We start from the raw sequence: 26,227 nt of genomic DNA, 5'->3' as shown, positions 1-26,227 counted from the left end.
AGGAACAAAAGTGTTCTTCCTTTTTTTCTCAAATTTCTTTTGTTCAAAACTTTCCATTTTTCTTCATTTGGAAGTTCATGGATCTCTCTGGCTTCACTTTATGGATAAGGACAGTTCGGCCAGCATGACATTGAGCCACAATCACATCACGCATGTCTGCCAACATCTTTCTGCAAAATGTACAAATTCCCACCAACCAGATTTCATATACATACAGCCTCATACGGTAACAATTGAAAGCCTAGATTGTACGTGTAGGTATAAATTTTCAAAATATTTCAAAGCAAAACTTCCCGCCAAGTAAATTGAAAAATCTAACCAGTCCTTGGCTGAATCCAAGCCATATAGGCTCCCCTGGGGTTGATGAAGCTTCAAGGGAAATATCCACAGGACCCAGTATTGTTTTTATCACAATGTGATATTCCCCATGCAGACAATTTCAGTGTATGGTTGAAGCAAATAAAATTGTGCAAGAACTAACGAACTAGTCTTTACCACAGTAAAGTTACTAATAAAAATCAACAAAACAGTAACAAGGTTTATCAGGTTCTTATGGTTTCATCATCTCACAAGGGTCACTAACAACAGTCATACAGGACTATCAGAATTATAAGTTGTTCCTCTGAAGTCAATCTTCAATGGGATGCACACACAAGATGCAGGGGCTGCTGCACTTTTTTTCCAAAGGACTAATTCAGTGCCCTAATCCCGAGCCATTCTTCAGAGGAACAGAATAAGCAGTGTTTTAATGCACCACGAATTGAGAGTAATTAGCTTCCTGAACGAAACAAAACTTGTTCCTAATCGAAGAGAAGAAATCAATACATCATCAGTTCTCATATACGTATTCCTGTGGTCCATATCTCACATTCTCACCCATTCCCATTCCAGCATTCCTGAACTTTTTCTCACTGCATCACATGCAAAAGCTATCTGTTGTAACCCCTTCCTCTTCCGCGTCCACCCCACCCTCTGCCTCGGCCCCTTGTCCCGCCACTCCTTCCACCATGAGATAACCCTTCAAATGCTCTATTAACAAGCTGATGTTGTAATCCTCCAGCACCACGGCCCTTCTTTGAAGGATTGCCAGATCCATTGGCAGCATTAGCAGGTCGTTTTCCACTGCACCAACAGGTTTAAGCAAATTAAATCAAGTTCTCAAATATGCATGCTTTCATTAAGATGGAAAATTGTTTCTATATGCATTACAGCTTTCCCTCCAATATTTAACAGTAAAGCCTAAGGAAGATATATCAGAGTTCACACAGATGAATGGACAGAAAATGCAAAAATGCCCACAAAATAATATGGTAAGAATTCAAGAAAACAAAAAACAAATAGATGGTGATTAGTCTGTTGTTGTGACAAAGCTATGAAAAAATTACGTGCATAACAGATTTATATGATATAGAAGCTCTGATAAAACATGGAAAAATAGGCGCCTTTCTTTTTTTTCTCTCGCTCTCCAGCCAAGTAAAACGAGTTTCATTTTCTGTTGGCATAAGCAATGACAAAGATCGTCTGATCCTAACCTCTCTTAAACTAATGAAGCCCAAAGTTGAACAAACTCAAGAGCTATTCTCAACCACACACAAAAAACAAAAAACAAAAAAACAAAAAGATGGTTCACAAAAGCTTACCCTGTGGCTGGTGTGCTTGAGGGCACAGCAGGTTTTGGCACTTCTTTCCAAGATAGGTTGATGCTCTTGTCTCCAATAAATGAAGGTGTTTTTGAATGCAGTGCCTAAAGATTTCAAATTATTCAAAGATCAGTTAGAATGTTCACATGTATTTGTAACCATGTATTCCAAAAATTCTCAAACATTTCATTCCCTTCACCTTTGTCATTGCCAATATGTTATTGCAGGTTCGCAACCCAGTTGTAGTATTCTGCTTTTCAGTTTTCTGCACATCATACAACAAACTTTTTAAAAATAATTGCCATTAGAATCTCCAGAAGCCACTGAAATATCCTTATCATTAAAACTCACGATGTTGTCCTTTGCTTCATCCGATTTTGCAGCTGCCATCGCCTTGTTCTTTTCGGCCATTCCTTGGGTTAATTTCTTCATGGTAGCCCTGGTTAACTCCTCCACGTAACTCAACCTGTTCAATCAACCCATAGCAGTTTCGGTTAAGGTGTAACAATGAATTAATGCCAACTTTTATGACTCAATTTCAAAAATAAATAAATAAATAAATAAAATTTTACATGACAATTAAAGGCCAAGCCTTTTCAATGAATGAAAAATCTTTTCTGCTGTTTTCCTGAAGGAGAAGGTTGGCAATGCTTGAGCCTAAAATTACCCCATAGGCTCAAGCATACCAGACATTGCCATAAAGAAAGAATGGTATAAACTAGACTATGCAATAAACTACACATAAAAGGGTAGATACCTCTCTGTGAATTCCTTATACTGCTCTGTAAAGTCCTCACCAAGCCTATCTGATGGTTGTCCGGTTACTATCTTGTAACCGCATAAACTGTTGGTAGCATTTGGAACCTATACAATAAAGCAATCACGTAAGAACAACATGATATTTGTTTGATTCATAAGTAGTGACAAAAAGGTGTTCCCTAGAAACCCAAAACCTTGTGAGCAAGATGGTGAAATGTGTACAACAAGCATTCGACATAAGTGAAGTTGAACTCCTCTCCAGTCTTTCTCCGAGGCATGTTTTTCTGAAAAAAAAAAAAAAAAAAGAGAACAAAAGAACATTATATATATGATAATAGATAAACAGCAATGAAGCATACACATCAAAGTTCCAAGTTTTATGGTACCTTTAACAGCTGAACCACAGAAGGAAGAATCTGACGTGAATCTTGTGGTGTGGTGAATGGTGCAACTTCTGCAAGGGCCTTGAGCAAATCTAGCCTTCGTTCATCAGGAAGCTGATAGAGAGAAATAATTTTAGAATCAGCATCCTAGGTTTGACATTGGAGAACCAAAAAAAAAAAGCACCATAAAGACAGCACTCACAGCAGCATCAGAGATAAAAGAAACACTGTTAAGTATTCTATGAGATATTCCATGAAAAACACTACAAAACGACTGACATGTGTTTACTTTTTTAATCATTAAAGGTACTATTATATTCGTCATATAACTTTCCTATTCCTATTCACCATATTCTCTTGTATTCACTTCAGAATTTAGCAACCACTTCCAAGTACTCATAACTAAAGAGTAGAAAAGAGAAGAGTATAAGGAAAGAAATTAGATAAATATAAAAACTTTTGGCTTCATATAGAAAATAAAGCCACAACCAAACTCTATTTAAGTAATTGAGTATGAATTCTAGAACATAAAGTAAAAGGCGCCAAAACAAGATTGGAGGCCCAATGCTCACATAATACAACCTCCAGTTAGTATACCAAGTATATAGGGGAACCTTATTATTGTAAAATTGATCTCACATAAAAAATATATATCTATGTACATACATATATCTATATATACATTATATATTTCACATGATAAACTGTTCTACATTTTAAATACAAACACATTTTACCTTGATTTCAATCTATGAAAACTAGATTAATAAAATGCTTAGCCAAGAAACTTGACATGCATGCTCAAAGGGTATAACAGGAAGTTGAGTTTAGATGTTACCTTATCCGAAACAGGAAGGATGTGTTTGTTCAGATAGTTGAGGAATTTGCTGCTTGATGCACCTCTCTATATAGGAAGTATGAATTGAATAAAAAGGGTTGATGGTCAGAAACATTAAACATCAAGATAATATAAAGGGAGAAATCTATGATAGTAGAGATCATACCACAATAAATGGCAGAGCCATAAATAGGCAAGATATCAACCTGTCGATATGGTCTGCATCTGATACCTGTATGCCAACCATTTTGCACTTAAGTTGTTAAAAGCACCATAATGATTAAAAAAGAAAATACAGCACAGACAACCAACTACAATCTTAAGAAGAGAAAGTAGAATAGAAATGGTTCTAAGATATGTTGCTGTTACTTCCGTCAGCCTCACTTTTGTTTTCCACCACTTCTAATCAAACAGGGTAGTATGACTTTGATTTATAAGAAATCAAGACAAAGAGGTTCCTCCAGCCAATTCTTTATCATCCTGATTGCCTAGTTCTAAACCAGATTCGATGCATTGCATTTGGGGATGAGAAATGAGGGAAATCATCTTATGGTATTGGTCAATTAAAGTACCAACATAAAAAAACCACTCGCTCCACATCACTTATTGGCAATAAAATTTGCATGATGAACATGCTTACTAGCTACTATTTCATATTCTTTAATAAACAAGAACTTACATTGAATTGAGCATCTAAATCGGCTTGTCCTTCAATAATTCCAATTAGTTCTACCATCCGTTCTTTCGGAGCTTTCTCCCCAAAGATGCTCAGACCTTTTAAAAAGTCCATAAACATTCTAAACTCTGCTCCAGTTACATCTTCTAAACTCTGCAATTGAACTCAATCATTATTAGTCATACATCTAACAACCTTAAAACAGAACAGTGAAAAAAAAAAATTCACATGGTTTTTTCACTGGGTAACACAAGGAAAAAGGACCACATGTCAGACTGAACTGACAGCATGGCAATCAAAAGGTCTAGGTGACTTTCACAAGGTACTAAAGAAAGAAAAGGCACCTCTAAATTTGCACATATACTTAATTGAAACATCATGAACGCACCTTTTTTATCAAGTCAGTAATATGCCTCTCCATTTCCTCCTGAGGCTTCAAAACTTCAGCTTTAATAGGAAATACCTACAATTGAGAATAATTAACATCTGTTAACATCATGATAACAATCATAGTATTCTATTGGGCATTACTCAAAGTGGTCTTCTCACCTTATCTCTGATAAAGCTTAGGACTTTCTCACGAATAACATCCTCTTGGCCAGGTTCATCAACACTTCCTATGTGCTTGAACAAGGCTGTCAAAGAAGCTGCATATTCAAGAAGGCAAGATATATCATGAAAGAGAATTTTTGAGAAGTTTCAATAATTGAGAACATATCAGGGGATGCAATAGACAGTGAGTGGATTTAGGTGGGAAACACTAAAACTTCTCATTTGTATTCTAAAATGTCCTTCAAATAAATAAAGCTAAATACAGTTATGAAGAAAGGTATACAGACTAGAAGATAAACTTCTCATCTTCCCACTGAAATACAAGTTAAAACAGCACACCATAGAAAGCCCCATCTTCAAATATTAGGAGAACAGTTCACTCACAATTGGTGGGTAGGACAGGACAACCGTGCCTAGGCAGCTTAGGAAATCAACTCATAGTAAAAGGCAAGCCTAAGCAACCACTATTTCGGCTTAGGCCAAAATGGTCCAGAATGCAACTTAGGCCACCAGATTAAAATAAGTTAACTTACACGGGCCAAGAATAATATTCTGACAACAGAAGTTTTATGACACTCTTGAATAGACATAATGATTACACATCTTCTACCATTAGCATATGTTTACATTACTTGCAGTATTCAATTTTATATAATATGAAGACTTTGTACAAATTCTTGTGTCTTATTTATCTATGTATACAAACTTCATCCTACAATCCAAAGACATGTCTTATATCCAATTTATCCAATAAAAAATACTCTCTCAGTAACTCTGAAACAGATCATATTTACCTTTCACATCCTGCCTCAAAAGGGCCATAAGAGCCTTATGCACAGCATCACGCTCCACAAACTCATCTAAAAAGCATCAACATATACAAACATCAGATTCATATAAAACAATCAATATAATCACTGAGAACACAGTCCTTCTCCTGCTACCACCAAAAAAAAAAATTACCAGCTTGCAGGAGTTGCACAAGAATGTCTACAATCTTCGAGATGTGTTCAGGGGTGTCCTTGCAGAAAAGGGGAAGCCCCCGAATAGCTTGCACTCGAACCTGCACATTACAATGATCAAAAAGTCAAACATAGAACCGAATTGCACAATCCATACGACACAAATGACAGAAATACAGCAATTATGACAAATATTTTTTCAACTACGTCACACGGATCTATTTAAAGACACAATTACTACATTTTCTAAAGCAGAATCCCACAATTTCCAGTTACCATATACAGATAGCTAGCACCTATTTCATTCAATTAAGCTGTGTATGTAAACATTAACTGACCCCAAGCTCTTCTTCTTCAATCAAATCAAGGTGAGTATCTATCGCCGGCGACGAAAGCTCGGGGAAGAACTTGAAGAACCTGGGAATAAGCTGTGCAGCCAGCTGCTTGGCCTTCATGCTCGTCTTTGCCGCACTGATAATCCCCTCGTAGTCCTCGACATTCTGAAACCACAGACAATTAAAACCCCCATTACGCTAAAACCCAAAACCCTAAAAAAGAAAAACCCTAGAAACGAGAAATTAATTGAATTGAGGAGAAAAGGAGGACCTGAGATTTGTCCTTGGACTCGTTGAGTCGCTCGCCGAACTCGTAGAGCTTCTCGATGTGCTTGGCCTCGTCGGAGGGGTCAGCTGCTGGTGCCGCCATTGTTAGGGCTCGGAGAAGAAGCTGAGCGAAATTGGGAACAAAAAATTGTAATAATAATTAGAAATCGAAGAAGAAGGTGTTAGAGAATATTTCATAGTAGAATTTGAAAAGAGGTTTTTGGGGGCCGTAGAGGGGTTTGGGATTTACCTACTGGGTTTTGGGAGTAAGAGAGAGAGAGAGAGAGAGAGAGAGAGAGTGAGAGGAAGAGAGAGAAAGTGACTGGAGGAAGAAGAAGATGAAGAAGAAACCGCGGGTTTTGATGCGTAAAACGAAGATGGGAGTGACCCCTTTATCTGCTTCCTATTTTAAACGTCACCGTTTTGTGAAAGGTAATAATCGTAATATTTCGTATATCTTTACGAAAGGGCTGCCCACAAATCATTTTTAAGGGACTAGTGAATCTCACGGTTGAAAACAACAACACAGTTTTAAGTTTAATACATGTGGTTGAGATACATTTGTCTCTCACAATCTGTATTTCAATAATATACTAAAATATAGGCCAATAATTTAGTAAAATACTAAAAACAGTAAATTTCAATTTACTCCATAATTTATAATCAGTTAATCATTCTGCAATTTACTTTTCAATTTTTATGATAAAAGAAAATAAGTTTCTATTTCGATAGTCTTGAGAGATTGTCTTGTAAGTGAGTTCCGTGATCGACTCATATTGATTTTCGCTCAAATGAAAGACGAGATTTTTTTAACTAAGACGCAAATTTAATTAGTCAAGCTCTATGGCCCTAATTGTCCAATTGGCCAAAAATGTATAGCCACAAGCTTTGCACTGGATGAAGAATCTAACTAATGATTACATAAAGGTTTTGTTAAAATTGAGATGGTATTGCGACTATGAGGCAATTCATTAATATTTTGTCCAATATTGAAAACGATAAAAAACTAAACTACAAACAAGTTGTTTGACAAGATAAATCGTTTAACCAAGCTATAGAGCTCCCTAATCAATATAATGAGATTTTTTTTCCCGATTATTAGTGTTCCAACTAAATTATGGCAATAGAAAACGTAAACCATACCTATATTATACATGTATACTAAAATTTACTTTTATGCAAAAATCTTTATCACCGTGGAAGAGATATGCTCTCACAAGTTCTCATAACTCGGTGGTTCACCCAAGAGACTAATAATTGGCAGATAAATCCACAATACAGATGCTTATGACGATGACCTTAAGACTCATTTTGAGTGGAATGACATACAACACAACAATACTCTTGAAATTCTATAGAGAATGAAACAAAACTCTTGAAAAAGCTAGATTAATTGTGTGATGCAAAGCTAACTATTGTGATCAAGGGACACTAAAACTTACCATAAAGTTGCTTTACTCATATAGATCACCTGTATTAAAGTTTGTTTCAGTAACCCATTCATGTTCAATAGACAAACCAAAGAAGAGAAATCCAGCAAAAGAAATTCCCACATAATTTACTTCGAATAAAATTTGTCGATCTTCTCAAAACAAATGGTGTGCCTCATAGGCATTAAAATGTCAAGTCAAGTGTCTAAAGGACCTTACTTTCTTTGGGCTATCAAAGCACTGATGTTAATACAACCTAATCAATTAGAAGATTGGCTTCCACAAAGACAATACCTCAAGCATGAAATTTTACCAACCTTGGTTTTTAAAATATTCGCCAATGATTTTAATTCCCTCATAGGTCGACTTCGTCATCCTGAAACTATCAGGCATATCTATGTTTTTCACCTGCACAACATTGGGTTGGAATTTGACAAGCACTACTGCCTCCCTAGTGCTAAATTTGATGATCCTCACTATCTTCATTATATCTGTTCTAATTCCAAGAATTTGGACTCATGCAACCCCATCAAACGTCTCAAAAATTAGTTTCTCCAAGGCCTTCTCATGTTTGAAGGAGTAGGGTCATCCATAAGTTATAAGCAGCAATGTGTGACGCATATCTTCTTCAACATTCTTGAAGATTTTATCCAATTGACTAATGATACGGTGCCTCTTTTTATGGATATTCAAACAATCTAATGACATAGTAGTTGCCTGAAAGTACCTTTCGATATCGAGATCACAAAGGCCAGCAAGCACAACACATTGCTTCAAAGCGTCAATGGTGGCTTCATTGGGTTTGTTAAAATGATGTTCCTTCTCCAATTTCTTAAAGTGTCCGAGAGCTTTCTTTCCACCTGATCCACTCACACTAACTTTATGACCGTGAGTGTCACAACTATCAGCCATCCGTTTAGATCCAACTAGGAGCAGTGACGTTGTCCGGCTCATATCTCTTATATCCATTAAGCTTGAACTGAGCAGGATAGAGTCATCTTTAAGTTATAAGGAACGTTCAACAGCTTTCCAAGCTCCCAATCCGCTTGCAGCAAGAAAAGTTTTAGATCCACCCACATTATAATAAGAAAAATCACCTTCCACTTATTTAGATCCAATTAAGGACAAAATTCATTTTTTTTCATAATACCCATTCAGACCGATAAGTGAAGGAAATATCTTGTTTGTCCCAGCTTTCATCCTAGCCTTCTCCATGTCACCAACAACTTTTTGGAGCTCGTTCATTATCTCTAATGTATCTTTATCATGTCTATCATGCTGGTAGTCAGTCAATCCCGAACCTATTATACTATGCTTAAGAACAACAATTTCTTGCTCATCCATCTCAAATATAATTTTTTTCACAAAATCCTTCAAATGTTCAACAACTTTCCAAGCTCCCGATCTGCTTGCAGCAAGTTGAGTTTTAGATCCACCCACATTATAATAAGAAAAATCACCTTCCAAATATCATGATTTAATTAAGGACAATACGCTTTTTTTTTTCATGATACCTATTTAGACCGATTAGTGAAGGAAACATCTTGTTTGTCCTAGCTTTCATCCCAACCTTCTCCATATCATCAACAACTTTTTAGAGCTTATATGTTATCTCTAATATATCCTTCTTTTCTTTTGCTTTATTCTTTATCATATCTATCATGACGATAGTCAGTCAATCTCGAACCTATTTTACTATGCTTAAGAACAGCAGTTCCTTACTCATCCATCTCAAACAAATTTTTTTTTCACAAACTCCTTGAAATGTTCAACAACTTTCCAAGCTCTTGATCCACTTACAGCAAAAAGAGTTTTAGGTCCACCCACATTATAATAAGAAAAATCACCTTTCGCACATTCATATCCAATTAAGGACAAAACACCTTTTGTTCATGATACCCAATCAAACCGATTAGTGAAGGAAACATCTTGTTTGTTCTAGTTTTCATCTCAACCTTCTCCATATCATCAACAACTTTTTGGAGCTCGTCCGTATCTTTAATATATCATTCTTTTATTTTACTTTATTCTTTATCATATCTCTTCTCGATGATGCCAGACACTTCAACATCACCAAATTTTGTTGCTAGATATCTCTTCTCGATGTTCAAAAGTTTCTTGGCCTTGCCTATAAGTATTTGCGCAGTTCCTATTACTCTGAGTCTCCCATCAGAGAAAGAAAAGATGCGATATTTCCATAACATAGAAATTATAGTAGTGTCATTTGTTCTGGAAACTGTAGATTGAAAGAAAGTTATGAAAAAATTGAAAGCAAAAGTTCACAAAATAACGTGGCAAAAATTCAAGAAATCAAAAAACAAAAAGATGGGGAATAGTCTGTTATGACAAAGATATGAAAAAATTACATGCATAAAAGATTTATACGGTATAGAAGCTCTGATGAAACATGAACAATAGGTGATTTTTCTTTCTTTCTCTCCAGCCAAGTAAAATGAGTTTCATTCTATTGGCATAAACAATGACAGAAGTCATCTTATCCTAACCTATCTTAAACTAAAGAAGACCAAAGTTGAATGAATGCAAAAGAGCTAGTCCAAAAATACGGGAGTACTAATACCAAAAAGAAGCCAGAAAGATTGCTAAAAAAGATTTTGCTTGTGCTTGAGGACACATCAGATTTTTGACACTTATTTCCAAGATAGGTTGATTGTCTTATCTCCAATTGTTTGGCTTGACCAAGAAGGCTTGCAAACAATCTCTTTTGCTTTGTGCGCGGCGTGCCAGCACCGTAGGGTGCGATCGTCAGGGATGTCACTGACCTGACGTAATCAAGCTTGTGGACAAGAAGAGCACCAACTTCGTCACAAGGGTCTTTTATATGCCTTACGGATAAGGACTTTCAGTGTGATCTCTAGTGTCATAGCATCAATACTTTGTATTGTAGACTGAGCAGAACAATCATTGGAAATATGGAGAAAGCACAAAGGTTGCTAAGGCGTTCCTTAACTTCTCGATGTCAAGGCACTCCTTGACCATCTCTGGGTTCAACGTAAGTTGAGGGTTTGCTCCAGGGGAGGATTTGATAATCTGTAGAGATTAGTTGAGTTGTGTGTGTGTTTTTGTATTTCGTCTTTAGCCTCCATATATATAGGCTACTTACTTGATTTTCAAGCATCTTCAACATACGGATTCACCTTCCTAATAAGAGTTAAACATTGCCAAGCTATCTCATACTTAAAAGAATAAAGATAAGCTAAGTTTTAGGTCACTCATCCAATCAAAAGTGTTTGGAGTCTTGATAAAATATCATAGGTAAACAATAGATTGCCTATGTGACGTAGCTATCTTCTACGCAAGATAATTGCCTTAGAATCCAACTCTTGGATATGCACATATTGTGTGTATATATATTCCTTGTTAAATGCAATTAATGATGATTGTATCCTTCCCAAACTGTTCCACATCCATCACACCTTAATTGCAACACATGACTAACCTTGATAATTAACTTGCATAGCCCCTGCAATCTGAGCGATACAATCTTTGTAAGCAAACCAACTGTCTTTAATTATTAAATATTTGATAATTAATAATTAATCAATGAATGTTAAGATTTGCCTCTAGATTGCTTGATCTCAAAGTGGAAATTATTCTATGCACCGACGGTGTAAGTGACCCAACACTTATAAAATAATCTCAACCCTTGATATTTATTATCAACTTTATTTTTAATAAACAAAAAGTGTATTTAATGCAATCTAACCATTCATTTATGTTGGTGCAAGTGCACGGCGGTGCTCTAAATAATCTCTCATCTCAAAGTAAGTTTTATTAGCCTCTAAATAATATATTTCAAACTTGTCAAAAATATGTAGTTTGGACTTTGGACCACAAATATTGGCCCGGATTCCTTCAAGACATTTCCTTGTTAGGAAAATGTTAATTTGGGCTTAAACACCAATAAATGAAGGTGCTTTTGAACAATTTCAAATTATTCAAAGATCAATTAGAATGTTCATTTCCAAAATTCTCCAACATTTCATTCTCTACACCTTTGTCATTGCCAAAATGTTATTGCAGGTTCGCAACCCAGTTGTAGTATCCCGCTTTTCAGTTTTCTGCACATCATCAAACAAACTTTCTTAAGATGATTGCTATTAGAAATCTCCAGAAGACACTACGAAATCTCCTTGTAATTAACTCACAATGGTATCCTTTGCTTCATCAGATTTTGCAGCTGCCATCGTCTTGTTCTTTTCTGCCATTACCTGGGGGTAGGACAGGACAAACCGTGCCTGGGAAGCTCAGTAAATCAACTCATAGTGAAAGGCAAGCCTAGGCAGCCACTATTTCAGCTTAGGCCAAAATGGTCCAGAATGCAACTTAGGCTACCGGATTAAGATAATGAGAGTTATTTAACCTGGTAAGGGCCAAGAATGAAAATTCTGACGACAGAAGGTTTATGACACTCTTGCATAGACATGATGCTTACATATCTTCCTCCGTTAGCATATGTGTACATTACTTGCAGTATTCAATTTTATACAATATGAAGACTTTGCATAAATCCTTGATCCATGTATACAAACTTCATCCTACAATCTGAAAGTGGGCCCCATGTCAATTAGGAACTTGTCCCCGAGTTCAAAGCCCAAAGGGGAAGGTTGAGATGTTGGGTTTAGGAATCAATTCATTTTGAAAGTGCTTTGTCTATCGAATATCGAAAATATCCTCACAATTTTACATCTATAATGGAAGTATTGTCAGACACCCTAAAAATATGTAGGTACCAAAAAATGTATTTTGTGATACTTCAAGTAACGTATGAAGATTTTACCCCTCTAAGTTGTAATGTTTTAGCACAGCTTCGATAGATCGATATGTACATGAACGTAGTAAGAGGACCATCAGTAAGGTTCAAAGCCTGGAAAGAAGGCCATCTCAAAAGCGGAAAAGCCTACATAGCAAAGGCTTTGCTGTTGCAGACCAAACGATCCCAGTGCCAATGCCAATTTCAAAAGGATCACCTTGTGCTATGAAGTACTGAAGGATCAAATTACCCGGAAATTCTTCGACCCTCCTAGTCTCCTCTAAGACTGAGAGTACCAAGAGAGATCTTCATTAGTATCAGCAATAGCAACAGTATCAACATCAGCATTGCCGTGATTGGCAGCAACCCAATGAACATTCCATGTTGATGCAGATATTGCTGTTTTTCTCATCTTTTTTGCAGCACCCCAATGAGAAGACACTACATGATTGCATGCTAATGCATCTGGCTTTGTTTTTCATCTGATTGATAGAGGTTTCAGGCCCTTTCTTTCTGTTGCTGGTTGGTTTATTCTAAGATGTAATCTTGGCTGCTACAGAAAACTTTTTCCCGAAAACATTGGTAAATGCAACATAATCTCAAGAGCTGAACAAAGGCATGATGGAACTAACTCGTAATCTCAAGCTTACTGTATAAAACAGCAAATCATCAATCCACAAGTAAATGAAAAAAGAAATCAGAATCTCCAGGGTATGACTGAGTTTGAAATTTTGCTACACCGCATGAGACTCCCTTTCTTATTTGATCAGTACATCTAACAGAATGGTCAATGATATTATCAAAAACTTCTATCACTGCTGTAAGGCCAAAATTCCTTTCTGTTGGGGAAATCACAGATTGGGCATATCCAGTGCTTGCAAGACATCCTTGAATTCGAAATCATGTGTTTGTTTGTTGAACCGTTCAACCAACTTGTACCTGACATCATTCAAATAGAAGGTTTGGGCGGTCTCCAGCAGCCATTTTGCTTCCGAGTCACTGAGCTTGCTGGGGAGTACAACATCGCCTCGGATAAGCACCATGTCCTTGCTTTGTGCAAATTCATTGTAATACGTCATAGTGAAGTAGGGAGTAGCTTGAGTTCCTCTTGCCTTATAATCTTCAAGACCAGTGAAAATCATGTGTGGCATCTGCACTGCAAGAAAGTTTGAAGGAAAACTAAGATACAAGACAGGCATAATGGCGTTTTTGAATTCTTATAAACAAAGAAATTTTGTTTTGACTATTTAGGTTTTTACTCTATGAATCCCCATTTTCGTTGCGTATTTCAACTCTATGTAAAGTATAGTATAAACTAATACATGTACTAGAAAGCAAATTCTCAATGATTTCCAACCAAGGGCACAATGTCCCTCATCCTGACAGGTTTCAACAGCTAAGCCTTACCTACTTTTTTGACAACATCAATAAAGAGTGTAGAATACGAAGACAAACAAGGATATAAACTATACACACAAGTTTAAGCATAGGTCACCCCATATTTGGTATGGTGCATATGGCTTCTACAACAATATTTACACCGTTCAGTAGCTAATGTAGGATCTACCAGTGATAACTAGAACGAGTAGCAGATATTGAATAAAGAAGTCTGAATACTATCTGAAGTGTGACCCGATTGTGTATAATCAATAACCTTAATGCAGGTACCAATATAGATAGCTTTCAAACACAACAAACTGAAAGAACAAAGGAAAACCGGCTTAAGAAATAATTAAATCCTATCCACTGTGCAGTGAACAATCATAAATGATACCAAGACAATGATTAGAGACCAAACCTTGAGCAAACATTGTGACATAACCACTCCCTCTCCACAAAGGAATGACGAAATACCGGCTGCGAGGATACATAAGTTAACATAACAAAAAGAGGAAACTCAAAAAACCGAGATCAAGCATCATGTAAGCAGTTACCAATCTGCTGCTCTATGCTCCAACAAGTGATACAGACTCGCCTTCATTGATGCACCAATATGTCCTCTTCCCAAGTGATACTGAATCAAACAAACTCGACACATAAATCGACATAGTAATCAAGCAACCAGAAACCACTCATTAGCTCATTACTATCAATTTCTCTGATACATAATCAATTACGCCAGGATACCACATAAAACAGCAACTAAACTAGGAACAAAGTACAAAAATTGAAAACTCTGATGCACTAAAACTTAAATCCATAACAAAACTAGAAAGTATGGAGCATCCAAGACATAAACTTTCAAGGTAATCTATCAAAACCCAGTTCAGAAACACTGCAAAGATATAATCTTTGATAGAGAAATTCACATTTAGAGGCACGGAGAAGCTTACATCGTCCCAAGCCGAAGCAATGTCCTCAGGTGAGCGATCCTTAACCCTCTGAATGTCAATAATGGAATCCAACGGCTTGGGCTTCAACGGCGAGAACCCAGAAGCAAAACTTGAAGCTCTGACCGAACCAAGCGAACCCCATTTCAGAAAACCACCGGGAAGCGATTGCGTTTCTGGGTTTTGGTGATTTTGTGGTACAAACAAAGGAGTGAAGGAGTGCTTGGGGTGAGCAAAACTAGATGAAGCGCGGTGGCTGAGGTTTGAAGCTGATGAGGTAATGATCCTTGAGGCTCTTCGCATTTTGGAGAAGTACCAAGATTGGGTTGCCCAAAAAAAAAAAATGAAGGAGTTTCGGAGCTCAGAGTCTGAATAATTGGGTCATCTGAATCCAGCAGAGCACTCCGTAAACATATTAAAAAAAAAAAAAAAAATGCACCAGCCGGGAATCGAACCCGGGTCTGTACCGTGGCAGGGTACTATTCTACCACTAGACCACTGGTGCTTCTTGGTGGAACTTGCAAGTTTCCCAGTAAGCAAAGTTTGTTTCTCCCCTCTTTGAAGCGGTGAAGGAAAAACTTCCTGACACCCCAAATTTTATTAGAAAAGATGAGAAGTGTTGCGAGGGAGACGAACTACCGAAACCTCCACAAAGCTTGTTGAGATAAATGTACCCCCGTTTTCATTTTATAATTGACGTTACTTTTTTTTTGTTTTTATTTTTTACTTTATTTTTTTTGTGGAACTTAGAAGTTTCAGCAGAGTGTGGTAATTAATGCAGATTATGAAGAAGAGAAATGTTGGTAAAAGAAGCATTTATATATAATTATATACAAGTATCTTACATATTCTGAGAAAATGAGAAATGAGTAAACTAATATAGTCAAATGTGGGTTGAGCGACGGAGTATCTGTAATGGAGCTAGCTAGGTAAGTTTAACATCAACTACTTTAGTGAGAGTAACGAATACAACCCTTTTAGGGGCAGTATGTTCTTTTGTTTCCTTTGTTCGATTCATCTCTGTGGCACGCATTCGATTTCTACGAATGTGAAGGCCTGCGGACTGTTGGAGTGTTGGGATCGAAGGTGACATTCATCACTTGGACCTGCATTGCCTTCGTGCTTTTCTTGCTTCTGAGACTTCCTCACACATGGGGTAAAAGATAGTAGAAGACACAGGGTGGAAGTAGCACCGCATATTACATAGAGACCCGAAAAGCTATTAATGCTCAAGCTTTTTGGTCTACTATTAGTGTTTGGACACTGATTCTCGGGAGTCAATAATTCATTTTGAAGTTGCTTGATATATCCATTCTCCAATAGCTCTAGAATGGCCTTAGAGAAATCCCTAGCTATTGGAGAGCCTTTCTGGAATATCTGCATCATGAACATGAAATAATCACTTGATAAGTTTCGCTGGATCGATTAAAAAGATGGTAGCTAGATATCTTCAATGCATATAAAGAATAACACCAGTGACAATTTAGTTCCTACTTACAAAGCTAAATCCTCCAAATTCATAGGGTTCTGTGATTGAAGTATATCCCTCACAGAGCTCGTTCATGTAGACTTGAGCATATGGGAGTTCAAGAAACATAGCAGTTATATTTTTGCTTTTGAATGCATCAGTGTAGCTGTTTTCGCTGCTTACATTGATTCTGTTGTTAGCATCGAATTTATAGGTATCTGACAGATACTTTGAGACAAATGGACCTCCATCCCAACCAACTTTTGCACCAGTCTTGTTTAACATTTCTGTTGTTACATTTAAGGTCGGTCGTTGGGTGGTAAGCATGGAAGAAAGACTAGCAGTGTAGCTTGAGCTCAAGATCAATACAATAAATAGCCACAGAAGAAATACTACCCGAGCAAAGTTGGTATATACTTTTTCTTCTGTAACATGAAACCATAGGTCAGATTGATATTTGATTTAACAAATTAGGACCGACTCTTTTTATAATTAGGCTTGTAAGATTATCCCCAAAAAACTTACTGTGAGCAAAGAACAAGGAGGAGAAAGTGATATAAGTTGCTGTGCCAATCTGATTCTTCAATGAACCATCAAATTCTGGATTTCTTGTGCGCTCCAGGAACCATACTACTAAACTAGTGTAGATTAAGATGGCACCACTCGCCACCCATATTTTCCATGTGAAAGGTCTCACAAACATCCATGTTGATTCATCGTATTTTTCTACGACTATCATTGACAAACCAGACTTCATATATGGCTGAGTGAATTCCACTTTCTCCATTCGCTCAGGTAATATAGTGAAATCACCAACAGCAGCATCAAAAGTCTTTTATTGATATTTTGAGGAACATGAAAAGCACAAACAAAAACAATCTCTATCAAAAATAAATCAAATATTGCAGCAGAAGAACAGAACGAGAAATACAAGTGTGTGTGTGTGTGTGTGTACTAAAAGATGGAGATTGAAAGAAAATAAAGCTGAAATTTTTACCTTGTTATAAACTCCTTCTACCAAATCATCGTAAGAACCGTTAAAGGGTACAAATTCAAATGGTAGATGATAATTCAAATGAGTTAGTACCGTGTAGAAAATTCTAATGGAGAAACCGTCATATGAGAAGTCATATGATGAATTGTTTCTGGGCTCAACCTTTACAAATTTACCGAAGTGCTTGTTACCAGCTGGAACCCCAAATTTCATTGGCTTCCCAGCAGTAGGCATTCCCCAGCCTTGAGGCGCACGTGTGAGGTTCTCGTGTGAGGCTTCCCAGCCTAGGCCTTCGGAGAACCCAACCTCTGGTGGCCAAAAGTTTAACTCTTTGTTCCTCTTCCCATCCACAACATTTATGATCCTGAATCTCAGAGAATCCAACAGTGCTGCACCTTCTTTCAAGTGCATATTCCCACTTAAACCCTTGTAATTGCTCAACAATGTAGTTATCATATTCTGAAGGCTAGTATTAGTGGTGTTATTGGGCATCCTTTCTAAGGCCTTTGAAATGACAGTAATAGTGTCGTATGCTCGAAGAGCATAAATTCCTGGCTTGGAGTTATTTTCTTCTGCATACTTAGCTTGGAATTCCTTCTGGAATTCAGCATAAGAACTAGACTCAGTGGCGTAGTCGGTCTTGATTCCCAGAGTTCCTTCCATAGAGTCGTCACCTTGAGGGTCAAGCAAACTGGTGATACATTCTGTGATTATCCAAGCCGACTCTCTCCCTACAAGTCCCATCTTCCTAGCCACGCTGAACAGATTAGTCACTGTTGGTAAAGATGATTGAAGAACAATAAACACCCGAGACTGAAAGGTGGGAAGCTTCAACAGCTCTTCTACTTCATCCCAATTAGGCTTAGCCATCGAAGAATTATTTAGTCTCGGAAGAACCAAATGATTCTCAATCTTTGCATTTGCATCTTGAAGAGCCTCAGATAAAAGAGCTAGCAACCCAACTTGACCACCATAACCGTCGTCTTCGTATATCACAACGACCCTTTTCCACTTGTATGCAGAAACTATATCTGCAATGCATTTCATCTGAGCAGATCCATTGCTTGCCATTCGTATCAGAAATGGCCAACGCTGTTGCATTAGTGGCACGGTTATGGCTGGTGCTGCAAATGAAATTACCGGAATTTTTTTAGATTGGTTTCCCACATGATCAGCTACTAGAGCTGCTTCCTGCCAAGTCTCCATGCCAACTATCACTTCTACTTTCTTTTCCTTAATCAACTCTTCAACTGCAACCAAAAAAAAAAAACTCCTTAAGTACTTATCCAAGAAAACAGGTTACATGGTGTTGTTTGTAACAATCATTCAATTAAATTATACCCTCAGAAGCAGCAAGAAAGGGATCTCCCCCGGAGTCTTGAAAATGAAGGATTAGTTCACGAGTGTTGCCGGACTTGTTGTTGAAGCTTTCAGCTGCAATTTCCATGGCAGCTTTCTGTTCTTTGCCGATACGGGAATCAGCATTAATGATTGCTCCAACGTTAGTGACAATTTTTTCATTTTGAACTGCAACTCCCTCGAGACAAATTATCAAACAGGTGATGAGAAGAGGCACCAAGAGCCTATTTGTGTGGAATGTAAAACAAAAAGACATTGTATTCTGAATTTCTGATTAATAACGTAGACCTAATTACATGACCTTGATTATATAGCATCATTGACGCGCTGTTAGATTCGTATCCTTGACTTGGTATACAACGAAAGGAGAATTCAGTTGGGAGATTAAATCAACCTTTGATTATTAATCATAATTTCTCGAATATTACGGTTCCCAAGGATTAAGACAACCATGCATAATTTCTAAGATATATACTTCATTTTCTTTATTTTATTTGGATGCGATTCTTGAAGTTTCAGAGTACTTGCGGTATAACAAAACTACGAACCAAATCCCAGTGTTGATCGAGTAACCTCGCACTCGGATGTGGACATCTCCGATTGTGTAATGTAGCCCCTCATTATTGACCATTCCCGTCTTCCCGACCCACAAAATTTGAACTTAAACCTCTATCGTTAGTCGTAAATTTTGACACACCTTCTTATGAAGAGACAGGTTGATCATTATAGCTCATTAATGCTAGTTGATTTGGGTGGACTGGTGCACAGCACCTACAACCACGGAGGTAAGGACAATACCCGTCTCTTATTCTTTTAAACCCGCGAGGTGGGAACATAAAAACTGAACTCCCATTACATGTCGATCACAAGTTGTTCTTTTTTTCCCCTTCAATGTAACTACACCTGCCTGGTGGGGACATAAAAACCGAACTCTCATTAGGGCAACTTCAATCATAGGGTTCAAAATCAGATTTTGTTGAATTATAAGACTTTTCATCTCCAACAATGCTTTTTAGGGGGGGTTGGTCCTAAAATTATAGGACTTGGGCTCATCTCAAGTCTCATATTTGAGACTTTTCCAAGACCAAGACTCGGATACTGTTCATGGGGCCCAGCAAATGAGTTATTATTTGCTTTTACTCAAATTGACTTTATTTAATCTGACGGCTCAGATTTGAGGAAAACAAGTGATTAATGACTCTTATTAAATCAAGGGTTATTATTTCTATTTTGTTCCAAAAAAATTTAAAAAATTACCAGAAAATTGAGGGAAAAAAAAATATACTTATTGAAACAGTAAATTGTGGGAAATTCTATAAATATCAAATATCCTCACACCAAATATCCTCCATCTTCTTCACAATTGTTTACCTTATTTAACTATATTAACATACTTTTAATATAATATTCATCAACATTACACTCATATTATATTTAATCAAGAATAGTGAAAATAGCACCCATACAGCACCTCATTGTTGGAGATGAGAATTAAGTCATATATGAATAGTGCAACGAGGGGGTGCTAAAATGAGAATAGCACCCCCAAATAGAGCCTATGGTTGGAGTTGCCCTTACATGTTGAGCACAAGTTTATTTATTTATTTTCTTTTTCTAAGTCGAACATGTCCTTAAACCCTAAAGTTCAACAAGTAGTATAATAATAACTAGGCCTGGCAACGTGCGGGTATAGTGCGGGTACGGTGCGGGTTCTTAACGGGTCAGGTTTTTAACAGGCCGACCCGGTAAGAACCCGTTAGCTTAACGGGTTTCCTAGGCCAAACCCGGCGGGTTTGCGGGTTTTCCGTTGGAACCCGTAAACATTTTATTTATTTATTTATTTATTTAACTTTTTATCAAAGTAATTAAAACCAATTAAGACTTATATATATCCCCCTCATTTGCCATTTTCTCTATATGAACTTTTTTCGTTTTCTATTTTGAAATTTTTTATTTTCTATCTTTTTAGATTTTTTTTCCTTTCCTTTTTTGAAAAAAAATAATTCACAAATCACAATTATACGACGATCCAACGGTCGGACCCTCACAGATCACCAAGAGGATTATCTTTACGGATTTATACGATGATCCAACGGTAGGATCACCTAGAGGATCATCTTTACCGATTTATACGATGATCCAACGGTCAGATCCTCACTGATCACCTAGATGATCATCTTTACCGATTTATACCATGATCCAACGGTCAGATCCTAACGGATCGCTCTTAGGTTCATCCTCTCAAAATTATACGACGATCCAACGGTCAGATCCTCACGGATCACCTAGATGATCATCTTTACCGATTTATACTATGATCCAACGGTCAGATCCTCACGGATTGCCCTTAGATTCATCGTCTCAAAATTGTACGAAGATCCAACGGTTGGATCATCCCGGATCGCCCTTAGAATCATCCTCACAAAATTATATGACGATCCAACGGTCGGATCCTCATGGATCGCCTTTTGAATCATCTTTGCACAATTATATGAAGATCCAACGGTTGGATTGTCCCAGATCGCCTTTAGAATCATCCTCACAAAATTATACGACGATCCGACGGTCAAATCCTCACGGATCTCCTTTTGAATAGTCTTTTCACAATTATACGAAGATCCAACTGTCGGATCCTCATGGGGAATAAGAAAAATTATAAAAATGCCTTGGTTGAAAAAAAAAAAAAGAAAAAAAGAAAAAAAAGAAAGGGGGAACCCATATGGGTAATGGAAAATGGGTTTTTAGAAAGGATTTTTAGTTAACGGGTTCCAATGGGTTTAGCCCGCAAAACCCGTTAATTTGCGGGTTTTTTGAGTGCGGGCTTTTTTTAGCCCGGATTAATAAATGGGCGGGTTTTTAGCGTGCGAGTATAGTGCGGGTTTATGGGTTACGGGTTTAAATGCCAGGCCTAATAATAACCGGTCTCTAAGGCCCGTTAGAAAGAATCATCACTCAGAGCACACTGCAAAGCATACCCCGACCTTTTGGGATTAAACTCAAGACAAAGAAACCTAGAAGCCTAAAAGAACTAAATAAATTGATAACAAAACTTCTCACTTATTTAGACCTAGGAAAAAAAAAAAAACAAAACAAAACCCTAGAGGCCTTATGGACCCAACCCATTAAAGCCCACATATTAGTTGCAAAACCCCCCATCCCCGGTAAAGGCCCAACAAGCCCAACTGAAGCAAACCTTAAGTGGGGTGTTGTCCTCCTTCACAGCAGAGGCGTCGCTGCCGCCTAGACCGAATTGCCGCGGTACACTGTCGGTAGAAGAAACCAAGTAAACACCACCACGTCCACCACCATCCTTGTCCTTCAATCTACAACCCAAAAGCCAACAAACAAGTCCGGCAGAAATCCAGCAACTCGCCACACCACCACCTCAGCGGGCCATGATCCCCATTGCTTCCAAAATCAAAGCGATCCACCACCAAACCATCACCAAGAGAAGAACGTACCCGAATTGGCGCCAGAACCATCACTCGTCCAACAACCAGATTGACAGCGAATAGAGGAATAGGCAAAAGCCAAGCGACATGGAAACATCTTCGTCGCTGCTACCCTCAAGCTAACCAGAAAAGAGAAGGGAACAGATCACCGCCCACCTATTCGTAGGTACACCATCAACGGCCAGGGTGATGAAATTTTATCGAGAACGACAATTGTTGAATAAATTCAAGCAGAGCTAGGTCAGACCGTCAGAGAGAGAAAAATCCTCAAAGATATTAAGAGAAATTCATCTATTGGGGTTGGTCAATTATTCCAGACCCATAATTAGAATAACTAACTCGGTCATTAATACGGCAGTAAATGTCGGCTGTGAAAGCGATAATAATTACAGTTATAAGTATTGTAATAAATGTGCGCAATGATTACAATTATAAATGCGCAATGGTTAACAATGCGCAATGGTTAACTGTCATAAGCGCAGTGATTAACCATTATAAATGCAGCAATGATTGCCATCATAAATACTTGAGTAAATACGACCATAAAAGCAGTGGTAATGATGACTTGTCGCCGCTTGTGAGACCCAATTTTCAATCACATATTGGCATCTCGACCATTCAGTTTTTAAGTATTCATAATTAGATTACTTCTGTAAAACTTTTGCCAAATTGATAATCATTAAGAGCATCTCCCATGGTAGGCTAAAAGCCAAATGGTTTTAGCTTACCAAAAACAGAATATTCCCTCTAATATGTTTTTTTAGCCTACCAACAAAAAGCAGTGCTGCCACTGTCAGACCAAATTTCGTAAGCCAAAAATCAAATATCATCACATCCCTCTAATATGTTAGTTTCGTTGTTTTACTTTATATTGTTGTTTATGTTTTAGTATTTCACATTCTAGTACTCTTTTTCCCAGCTCAGAATATATTTCCGAGTATGGTTTTGACGAGGCTATCAATAAAACTAGTCGTTTTAGTTAAATGAAAATAAGTATATCATAAAAATTAATGATTACACATTTATTTTAAAAATTCTAAACATATCAAATATTGGGCTCATATTGAAGATCCCAACAAGATATTTACAATGATGTAATTTTAATATTTAGTAACATTATAAATAACCCATGTATATAGGAAAAATGATTTTTCTTAAATGTAAAATTCATGTTCTTAAAGAAAAAAAAAAAAAAAAAAGTCAGCAGGGCCTACCATTTGGCTTACCAAATCTGAGCCCAAATTCGGCCTAGCAAATTTGAGAAGGCCAAATTTTTTGCTTGGTCCATGAGAAATAGCTTACTGTGGGAGGATGTTTTAGGCTATAAATGGGATTATAGCTTACGGTGGGAGATGCCCTAAGGTGTCGAATTAGATCAAATCAATGAGCTAACCAAATCTGTCAAATCTAAACTGTTTATTTTCATAATGGTAAATCACAATTATAAATACTTTAATTATTTTTAATTTGATTGAAAATTTGTAGAAATAATCTACTCATAGAGTCCTAAACAATTAACAGTAAATTTGCTGATATATGATTAAAAAAATATAAAAAAGTAAGTTCTAAAAAATATCCATTACAATGCCGAGAAAAATTAGATCTCTTAGTGAAAATACCCTACACGTACACATACATAAAATAAATAAAGACTATATATATATATATTGTCGGTCGTGACCACTTACCCAAATTCAGCTTAAAAATTGCCACTTACTCCACTAAGAGTTTTTTTAACCCCATTTACCAAATCCAACAACTATTGACAATTTTGCCCCCATTAATCAAATTGAAACTCATCGTCTCTCTCCTCTCATAATCTCTCTCCTCCCGGACTCTCTCTCTCTCTAGCCGGACGGCCAGATGCCGAGCGACGACTCCAAGGTGCCGCAAGTTGCAGGCGGTCTGGGTCTGATTTCGTCCGGCATGTAGGTCGTCGCTGAGGTCGCTGAGAATACCGGAGGTTGTCGCTAAGATCGTCGGTGATCTGAGGAGGTCCCCTGATGCCGTCTAGTCTGGGACGGTGATCTAGAGAGGTCGAGAGATGGTGGCTGTGACGGTAGAAAGCGCCGGCGTGGGGCACCTGCAGGCCTGGACGAGGCAGGTACGGACGAGCAAGCAGGGGTGTTGCTGCGTCGGGGCTGGGACCTATCGGAGATGGGCTGCAGGTAAGCGACTGGAGAAGAGGGAAGACGAAGGCGGTAGGCTCGGAATCGGGCTGGAGGAGCGTGGGTGTCCACAGGGGAAGCATGGGTGGCCGAAGAAAAATTCAGATGGTTTTTTTTTTTCTGATTTCAATGGGAAGAGCTGCGAGAATGGGGAAGGAAAAAAAAAGGAAAAAAAAAACTATTGCATCGTGGATGAGAGAATGGATTCTCCGTGTGGGAGTTTGAGAGAATGCGATGTGAGGAAGACGAACAAGAGTTGATTTTTGATTTTGGCTTCTAGCTCTGAGTTTTTTGAAGTGGATTGTGATGAGGGTATATTGGATGGTCTGTGAATAAATTTGGAATAAATTGAAGCGGTGTTAGTTTTTGGATCAACGAGGTTTGCTTTTTGTTGGTGTTTGCATGCTTAATTGAGGGACAATAATGTTTCTACTAGGGCAATAATCACATTATTGGGTGGCAATAATCATATTATTAGGGGACAGTAATGTTTTTATTGGGGGACAATAATAAGATTATTTATTTGGATAAACCTACTAAAACATTCAAAATTAAAAACATCTTCATTTTTCACTAATTATTGATCCCTAATAAATTTGTTATTGAGGAGCAATAATATGTTTATTGAGAGGCAATAATATGTTTATTGAGGGGCAATAATATGATTACTGGGTATTATTGGGGGGTAATAAAATCTAGGCCTCATCAAAAAGCCCGCGGATCAAGTGGGCCGATGGAGGCCAGCCGGCCCTGAGGGCTAAAAGCCCTGCCCGGCCCGTTAAAAAGCCCGCCTCGGTGGGTAGTGGGCCGGCCCGCAAAAACCCGGACCGGCCAGTAGGCCCGGCTCGCCAAAGGCCGGCTAGGCCCGTCCCGTAAAAGTCCGCTAGGCCAGGCCCGTAAAAGCCCGTAAAATATTATATATATATATATATATATGTGTGTGTGTGTGTGTGTGTGTTTATATATATATGTAGATATGTGTGTGTGTTTATATATGTGTGTGTTATATATATATATATATATATAACACATATCTCTATATATATATATATATATATACACATATAGATATATATTTGTGTGCGTGTTATATATATATATAAACACACACACACACACACATATATATATATATATGTGTGTGTGTGTGTGTTTATAAATATATATATATATATACACACACACATATATAGATATATATTTGTGTGTGTTATATATATATATATATATATATATATATATATATGACTATATGTGTGTGTGTGTGGAAGTTCTTATACTTCTATATAAAATATGTGCTAATGTGCATATATATATATTCTACATATCGGTTGACCAATCCGATCGGATTCAAAAATATGGTGAAATTGGCTAAATTTTTTACCACACTTATAATTTATTGTAATAAACTCATCCAACGGTCGGTTTTTTTCATTTTCTTTGAATTGATAGGGGTTGCTCTTTGGAGTGTATGATATATAAATATAGGTTTATAAGAGTAACTACGCTTGACATAGTTGATCGAATTCAAAACAAGAACCAAATTGGCTACATTTTCTACAATCACCATAAAACATTACAATCTCTCCATCGAGTGGTTGGTTTCTCCGAATTCATTTTCTACTTCATGGTTGCTTTAGAATGAACCTAAACAATTTAAATGCAATGTATAAGTCATACAACTTTAGGAATAAAATTGGTATAGACCAATGTGTTTGTAACAAAAATTAATTTTTTTTATCGTATGTCCACGCACATCCATCGATGGAATATATACAAATGTGATGTGAAAAAAATAAGCACGTTTTGCGGTTGTCACGCCATCGGTCAACCAATAAAACAT

General features: G+C 37.3%; 3 protein-coding genes and 1 non-coding gene across 4 annotated transcripts; all 4 read right to left on the bottom strand.

Moving 5' to 3' along the window:
- Nucleotides 1–465: 465 nt before the first annotated feature.
- Nucleotides 466–6,802, bottom strand: LOC112167822 (apoptosis inhibitor 5-like protein API5). Its single transcript, XM_024304906.2, has 17 exons — nucleotides 6,663–6,802; nucleotides 6,417–6,536; nucleotides 6,149–6,310; nucleotides 5,812–5,911; nucleotides 5,643–5,708; nucleotides 4,846–4,943; nucleotides 4,685–4,759; nucleotides 4,300–4,449; nucleotides 3,787–3,852; nucleotides 3,621–3,686; nucleotides 2,786–2,896; nucleotides 2,594–2,683; nucleotides 2,398–2,504; nucleotides 1,992–2,106; nucleotides 1,840–1,905; nucleotides 1,641–1,744; nucleotides 466–1,122 (listed from the first exon to the last, which is right to left on the bottom strand). Exons 2-17 carry the CDS (start codon nucleotides 6,513–6,515, stop codon nucleotides 930–932), a joined length of 1,668 nt encoding a protein of 555 aa, XP_024160674.1. The 5' UTR covers nucleotides 6,516–6,536; nucleotides 6,663–6,802; the 3' UTR covers nucleotides 466–929.
- A 6,418-nt stretch (nucleotides 6,803–13,220) lies between these two features.
- Nucleotides 13,221–15,328, bottom strand: LOC112201791. Its single transcript, XM_024342703.2, has 4 exons — nucleotides 14,947–15,328; nucleotides 14,548–14,627; nucleotides 14,412–14,470; nucleotides 13,221–13,769 (listed from the first exon to the last, which is right to left on the bottom strand). Exons 1-4 carry the CDS (start codon nucleotides 15,244–15,246, stop codon nucleotides 13,465–13,467), a joined length of 744 nt encoding a protein of 247 aa, XP_024198471.1. The 5' UTR covers nucleotides 15,247–15,328; the 3' UTR covers nucleotides 13,221–13,464.
- A 49-nt stretch (nucleotides 15,329–15,377) lies between these two features.
- On the bottom strand, nucleotides 15,378–15,448 carry TRNAG-GCC. Its single transcript has one exon. It is a non-coding gene; the product is annotated as a tRNA-Gly (tRNA).
- A 400-nt stretch (nucleotides 15,449–15,848) lies between these two features.
- On the bottom strand, nucleotides 15,849–19,009 carry LOC112166447 (glutamate receptor 2.7). Its single transcript, XM_024303291.2, has 5 exons — nucleotides 18,747–19,009; nucleotides 17,409–18,655; nucleotides 16,937–17,243; nucleotides 16,442–16,836; nucleotides 15,849–16,320 (listed from the first exon to the last, which is right to left on the bottom strand). Exons 1-5 carry the CDS (start codon nucleotides 18,850–18,852, stop codon nucleotides 15,958–15,960), a joined length of 2,418 nt encoding a protein of 805 aa, XP_024159059.2. The 5' UTR covers nucleotides 18,853–19,009; the 3' UTR covers nucleotides 15,849–15,957.
- Nucleotides 19,010–26,227: the final 7,218 nt, after the last annotated feature.

This window comes from Rosa chinensis, chromosome 5 (assembly GCF_002994745.2).
Source record: "Rosa chinensis cultivar Old Blush chromosome 5, RchiOBHm-V2, whole genome shotgun sequence".
Classification (NCBI taxonomy): domain Eukaryota; kingdom Viridiplantae; phylum Streptophyta; class Magnoliopsida; order Rosales; family Rosaceae; genus Rosa; species Rosa chinensis.
Note: the sequence above shows the minus strand (reverse complement) of the source record. Positions and strands in the feature narration are given on the sequence as shown.